Below are 7,500 nucleotides of genomic sequence, written 5' to 3'. Positions count from 1 at the left end.
AAGTGAAATGAAACGGTTTGCGGCAGCCACTTCGGCCATAACCACAAAATAACCAAATTACTTCCAAAAAAAACAGTTAGAATATAACGAGAGATGTTCGCGAGAGTAGCAAGCCCCCTGCATGGCGTTCTCCTTGTTTATGGTCTGTTGCTAGGCAGAGCGAAACGGCGGAAGGCAGGCAGCTGCCGTAAACCGCTTAGTTTCACTTCCGGGTTTATCCGGCCGGCCGGTAGACAGATAGCCTGGTGACGCGAGGTTAGTAGACAGACACAGACTCTATAATCATCAAGAGAGCAATCTCCGATTCACACGGCTTTGGTCTCAGGCAGCTACTATTATAGGTAAGATGTGACACATCAATATTGTAATTATACTGTTTAATAACAATCGAAAATCTTGCTCGTAGCTGCTTTAACTTTTTGAGATATCCTGCTGACAAACAGACATATGGGGGCAAAAACATCAGGTTTGAGGTAATTGCTTCAGAGAAATAAGAAAAGTGAAAGTGTCTGGTGTCATGCTGATGCAGCAGTGTTCATACTCACGATCTTCTCCTTCTCACAGTAGGCTGGGAAGCTCTTGGCCAGCAGGGTGCAGTACTGCAGCAGCACCTTGGTGATGGTCTGTGGACACAAGACAACATTACACTCAGAGCAGGTTCACAACACCAAGCAAGATGCTCTTGGTTTACTGTTATCATCGCTTATCCACTCAATAAAAGTGATTCTGATTCTCATCATGGTTTCACCTGAGTTCAAGATGTCTGAAAATGTCAGTCTCTGTCCTCTAACGAGAGAACTGTAGTGCGGTTTGTTTGTTTGGAGTGACAACTTAATCCTAACCAACTACAGCAGCCAACCCCAAAATACGTGTTTATAGAGTTTAAGGAGATGAATGTTTCAATCTGATCTGTCAGCTGCAGCTCCGACCTACCATTGTCTTCCTGTGTTTTTAAGTGGCATGAAGACCAAAGAAGAAGAGACAGATGAGTCCATCGTGCTTCGCTAAAGTGATCTGATCTGGAATCAGATCTGCTTTTCTGCTGTGCACTTCCCAGAGATCAGCTGTCAATCAAAACAGTGTGGGCGGAGCTTGGATGTTCTATCTGTTCAGCCATGTTGGCTATCACTGCTCATGCTAACTAGCCATGGTGGCTATCACTGCTCATGCTAACTAGCCACTTCCTTTTCTTCTTCTTCTTCTTCTTCTGTTTATTACAAACAAACCGGAAATGTAAGAAGCATCATTGCAACACCAGAGCACATCTAAAATGCTTTCAGCTGACATGTATTTCTATGAAAATGTCGCAGATTGTTACCTTTATTTTTCAATTTCAAACATTTGTTCTGTAGCAATAACATTTTCAATGTGAAGGAAAGCGCTGCATCACAGACATTGCAAAGTGCCTTTAATTGGGTTAGCTCACACCGCCCCGCGGCGCCCCGGGCTCTCTGTGAGATTTCCCTGCTTTCTGCTGAGTCAGCCAGACAGCCACTGGCTGTTAGACTCATGCATAAAACATAGTGATGATAACCGTCTGCATCGGTATGGTTTCCCTCCCACTCCACTCTCTCATACAGTAGTACAACTCTGCCTCGCTCTCTTTCTCTTTGACTCTCTCTCTCGCGTGCACTCTCTTAATTTCTAAGATGAACTAGAGCTGCGCTGGCCTAGAGGCTAGAGGGAGAGAGAGAGACAGAGAGAGAGAGAGGGAGAGAGAGACAGAGAGAGAGAGAGAGAGGGAGAGAGAGAGGTTGAGAGAGAGAGAGAGAGAGAGAGAGAGAGAGGGAGAGAGAGAGAGAGAGAGATATGGAATGAATGGTTCAAGGCAAAACGGGAGACAAACTGGAAGGGGGACAATTAAAAAGGGGGAGACAATTAAAAAAGTTCCTTGTCATGGCTGTATTTTAACTTGGGTTGTGCCATTGTTTTTACATATTTTATTGTACATTATCTAATTGCTTGTTTTTATTGTTTTTTTTTATATTATGTTTTATGTGTGTTGGGGGGGGGTGTACAGTAGGACAAAAAGGCAACATGTGAAATGGGAATGGGGAACAGAGAGGATACGATAAAAAGATGGGCAGGTGAAAAAGAAACTAAACCTCAGAGAGAGGGTGATGAAAAGCAGAGAGAGAGACGGAGAGAGAGACAGAAAGTGAGAGAGAGAGAGAGACAGAAAGTGAGAGAGAGAGAGAGAGAGAGAGACAGAAAGTGGGAGAGAGAGAGACAGAAAGTGAGAGAGAGAGAGAGACAGACAGAAAGTGAGAGAGAGAGAGAGACAGAAGGTGGGAGAGAGAGAGACAGAAAGTGAGAGAGAGAGAGACAGACAGAAAGTGAGAGAGAGAGACAGAAAGTGAGAGAGAGACAGAAAGAGAGAGAGAGAGACAGAAAGAGAGAGAGAGACAGAAAGAGAGAGAGAGACAGAAAGAGAGAGAGAGAGAGACAGAAAGAGAGAGAGAGACAGAAAGTGAGAGAGAGAGAGACAGAAAGTGAGAGAGAGAGACAGAAAGTGAGAGAGAGAGAGACAGAAAGTGAGAGAGAGACAGAAAGTAGGAGAGAGAGAGACAGAAAGTGAGAAAGAGAGCGAGAGAGAGAGTCAGGGGTTGGGGACAGGGAGACAGACAGCTCAGAGTGATGGCTTACATTAGCCACTCTTTATTTAATGAGTGCCATATCGACCAAGCAATCTCACACACACACGCACACGCACGCACGCACGCACACACACACACACACACACACACACACACACACACACACACACACACACACACACACACACACACACACACTGCAGGGGGAGGTTTATTCCCCTTAATGGCTGCGCCTAAAAGCCACTGCGTTAAATAATACTAATAAAAAAGGCATGTGATATTAGGGGTTTTATTACAAAACACCACATACTGTATATATCAAAATGCTGCCTGAAGGGCTTTGTAAGCCAAGGTTTTGACTCATGCAGTGTTGGCTAGTGCAGCTTATAGCAGTTAGCCTCAATGTGCTCAAAAACACGTTTGTAGCAACGCCCGGCTTCAGGCACTGTTGCAGAGGAGGTGGTGACCACATGGATCCTTTGTTACAGTCTGTCTGTCTGTCTGTCTGTCTGCATGCATGTCTGTCTGTCTGTCTGTCTGTCTGTCTGTCTGTCTGTCTGTCTGTCTGTCTGTCTAGGTTCATTTCAATTCATTTCAATGAGAGCTGTCTGTTGTGTTGTCTGGACAGGACTGATGCCATGTCTTTCTCTGTCAGATTTCCATCCGTTTTGACGGACAGAAAGTTCAACAGAGTTGAACTGTTCATCATCATCCAATTAGCTAATAGAGGGTATGCACACCCACTGGAACACGCCCCCTCAATCGGGAACGAGTGTCAAAATGAGTGTCAAATTCCTCCCTGAGCAGCAGGTGTCACTTATCTAGGCTGATTACTGCATTCAAGCTCAGTCTTGCTGTGACTCGGTGGGCGTGACCCCACAGTGACTTCTGCCTCTGTGACATCACATGCATACCCTCTATTGGAGGTACCCAATTAGCTAATTGGATGATGACAAATCTGCTAATTGGAGGCACAGCACTGAACACAGAAAGGTACAAAGGTGTCTCTCTGTATAGCGGCTATACAGTATCAATCTCTATACAATATCCTGTTTCTTCATTCTAGGAAGAAGCACCGTTATGAGCAAAGTTTTACTGTACTTCAGCTACTCGCTCATCCTATTAACATTCCACAACTCAAAAGACAGAAATCTATTTGTTAAAAATTCTGCCCATTTCCCACCATTTATGAGTTTTATGATTTTTGGAGCATTTTTCAAAAATCGCGATTTAAAAAAAAATCACATTTACGCTTCAAAATTAATAAAAGTAGTCCTCATTTGTGAAGATGATCTTGCAGAACACAATGCTCGCGGTTTCATAAACATTTCTTAACCACCAACCTTATTTCAAGCATTTTAAACAAAATCCCCATACAAAAACCCCACTGACTTTGAGACGAGGGAACCAACCGGACTCATTCCTGCAATACTCTTATGCTATACTCTTATCCCAAGTGCGTTTGATCCACATCTCACCTTGGCGAAGCGCCGGTTGTAGTGGGCCACCACCTTGGGGTCGGGGCAGTCCAGCTTCTTGATGATCTCAAAGCTTTGGTTGAGCTGGGTGAAGATATCCACCACCGAGCTGGAGAACAGAGCGTGCTCCGACGTCTGCTGGAACTGCACGGCCAGGGACGAGAATAAGTACCAAGTGGTATCGAAACTATACCTGAATTTGATTTTTATTGTACACAGATCTAGAACAAAATATTTATTTGTATGGTTTTGATCACAGCCAATCACCACAAGCATTCCTCGATTGAATGCGACGTGTGATTGGTCCACTACCGGCAGCAGCTACAACGCATACGCATACAGTCTAGAACCGCAAAGTCACTCTCTGTCTCCCCGATCCTCCCTTCAAGAGGAACCTCACGTCTCCATGTGCTCACTGAATCATCTCCGCTCTCCTCTGCTTTCCTCTAATCAAATAATATGTCTTCTGACTCTCCCCGCGCTGCAGCCAATCACTCTCAGAATAGTTATTCTCCTAACTCTCTGCTCGTACGTGATCTCTCCATGGTCACATGACTCTCTCGTGTGCATCCTGGACTCTCTGTCCCCCCCCCCCCCCTCGCCTTTCTCACAACTTGTACGGGCTCATCACAGGTCCATAACAGACTCCCTGACCTCCACAGGTCAATAAAACACTGTCTATAACAGACTGCTTGACCTCCTCCACAGGTCAGAGAGCCATGGAAGTACCATCAAGGTAATTAAAGAGCGTAGAGAATTGGTGGGGGTCTCTACTAATAGATGGTATCTCTGAGCACTGGGCCATCCCATCACTCACCCCTTCTCTCTTGTCTCTCTCCAGCGCTCCGTGCATAAAGTCCATCGACACTTCTTCATTCTCAGCCAGCCAGGCCAGGACAAACTGGAGGAACCACCTGGGAGACAGAGACAGAGACAGACGCACAGAGATAAAGACATGTGTGTGTATGTGTGTGTGTAAGTGTGTGTGTGTGTGTATGTGTGTGTGTGTGTGTGTGTGTGTGTGTGTGTGTGTGTGTGTGTGTGTGTTGCGTGCGTGCATGCATGTGTGTGTGTCTTACACTGGGTACTCTGGCACAGTGTCTGTGAAGACAGGCAGGTCCTTCACATACTCGTTGTAGAGCCACTTGACCTTAAAGTGCAGGTTCATGTAGTCAGCAGTCTTACAAAGCTTATGCTTCTCATGCTCTGTGGGCGGACAAACACACACACACACACACACACACACACACGCACACACCCCGCACACACATATACACACACACACACACACACACACACACACACACACACACACACACACACACACACACACACACACACACACACACACACACACACACACACACACACACAGAGGAAGTAAGCACTGGCTGCATCTGTCTTCGTATGTTGCAGAGAAATTAATTTAAGGGGGGGTATCACAATATGAATTAAGAGAGGGGGGGGGGGGGGGGTCCAAAATGGCTTTGTGAACAGGGTTAGCAAAATCACTTAAAAAAAAAAAAAAAGTTACGACAAGAAAAACTTTTACATTTTTATTACAACAAGTTTAAATGGGGAAATGCAATATCCTGCCAAATAATTGCAATTGCAATTTTTTCTTCAATATGGTTCAGCAACAGTCAGAGAGAGTTGCAGTGATTTGTACCTTGTAAGAGCAACATCTCCAACAAGGCAACAGTAAACACACATGATGCAGAGACAACAAGTTAATGATCGTAGCTCCGGCTTGGGCCAATCAGCAGTGAGATGCATCAAAACCTGATCAGTGATGTCAGAGATGCTGAGCGTGACAGACAGTGACACACAGTGGTGATGTCAGAGATGCTGAGCGTGACAGACAGTGACACACAGTGATGTCAGAGATGCTGAGCGTGACAGACAGTGACACACAGTGATGTCAGAGATGCTGAGCGTGACAGACAGTGACACACAGTGATGAGATGTGTCAAGCCTTCTTTACTTTCCATTGAAGTGATGCCAACAGTCAGATATCAAAATGTAACAAAGATGGATGGATCGAGCAGAGAGGCATCGACATGGGTGTGAATGTTTTGGTTTGGTTTGGTACAGCAAGTCGCTTTTTAATCGGTTAAACGGTGTGACCAAAGTCAACATTTCCCATGAACAAATGCACATTTTCTGCATAATACTAATCACAAAAACACACAAGTGAAGCAACACATACACACTCATACATCTGCACACACACACACACACACACGGACACACATCTTACCAGCGTAGAAGTCTACTCTGCGGATGCGGAATGTAGAGGGAGCTGAGATGGCAAAGGGGATTAAGACACAGCGAAGGAAAGTGAAGACAAAACAAATTAACAAAAATGAAAGAAATGAGAATGGAGCCAGAGAAACATGTAGGTAGGTAGGTGGTATAGGTCGGTATTAGAGTCACAGTCATTGATCTGGTCTTCAACTTCATCTCGTAGTAGAAGTATCAGAACTTGGCATCAAACTCGAGGACTTTTAGTGTCTTGTAGGAAGGGGATGTGACCTGCTCGTGTGAACTTCACTAGAACTAAAGGCAACCATCTACTCAAATTAAACTAACTAACTAATTCTAGTGCTAGACAGAATTTCAAGATACTGGCATTTGGCCAGCAGGTTTAAAGTGAGACAGAATCCCACATGTCAAAAGCTCACCATTGTTCCAGTGGTAATGGTCGATGTTATGCAAGACTGGAGGAGACGATGGCAGAGAGACAGAGAGAAAGAGACACAATCGATGGAGTGAATGGAAGAAAAGAAAAGTGTGGAGAGAGAAGAGTGGCGGGACTGACTGGGATGTTTCTATCTCGCACGCACGCACACACACAGACACAGACACACGCACGCACGCACACACACACACACACACACACACACACACACACACACACACACACACACACACACACACACACACACACACACACACACACACATACACACACACACACACACACACACACACACACACACACACACACACACAAACACACACACACACACTCTTACCCTCCAGGGCGTATCTCATGTCCTGGGCGAACAGCATCCACATGACCTCAGCACTGACTTTACCCACGTTGAGCTCCTGAGGAAACCTGGTGGGGAGGAGGAGGGGGGGTAAAGTGTTAAGGCTCATTCACACCTACTGCAGACTGATAACTATAAAGATAACAAGAACTACAGTATGAAGATTGAAATCCTTACTGGCTGTGTTCACACTACAACTATAAAACATCCAAATGACTAGAAGGATATTCTTGGTTCCATCTCAGAGCGATGTTTGAGTGCAGAGACAATGTTAGTCTGTGTGTGTGTGTGTGTGCTCAATAATCAATTGAATATTTGTGTCTACACGCGACTTGCTAGCCGAAGCTTGCTGTGAAGGTTCATGTGATG

General features: G+C 45.1%; 1 protein-coding gene across 1 annotated transcript in view; it reads right to left on the bottom strand.

The window, feature by feature from the left end:
* The window catches only part of LOC310783803 (protein unc-13 homolog B-like), a gene marked incomplete at its 5' end in the record, with an annotated part of 166,081 nt that overhangs the window by 26,960 nt on the left and 131,621 nt on the right, over positions 1–7,500 (bottom strand). The window contains 6 exons of the mRNA XM_083644704.1: positions 546–623; positions 4,076–4,219; positions 4,893–4,989; positions 5,155–5,281; positions 6,760–6,795; positions 7,114–7,199. Of these exons, the coding sequence (XP_083500830.1) occupies positions 546–623; positions 4,076–4,219; positions 4,893–4,989; positions 5,155–5,281; positions 6,760–6,795; positions 7,114–7,199 (568 nt within the window). The remainder of the gene's footprint in view (positions 1–545; positions 624–4,075; positions 4,220–4,892; positions 4,990–5,154; positions 5,282–6,759; positions 6,796–7,113; positions 7,200–7,500) is intronic.

Source organism: Poromitra crassiceps (assembly GCF_964638095.1).
Source record: "Poromitra crassiceps genome assembly, chromosome: 10".
In the NCBI taxonomy this organism is placed as follows: Eukaryota; Metazoa; Chordata; class Actinopteri; order Beryciformes; family Melamphaidae; genus Poromitra; species Poromitra crassiceps.
Note: the sequence above shows the minus strand (reverse complement) of the source record. Positions and strands in the feature narration are given on the sequence as shown.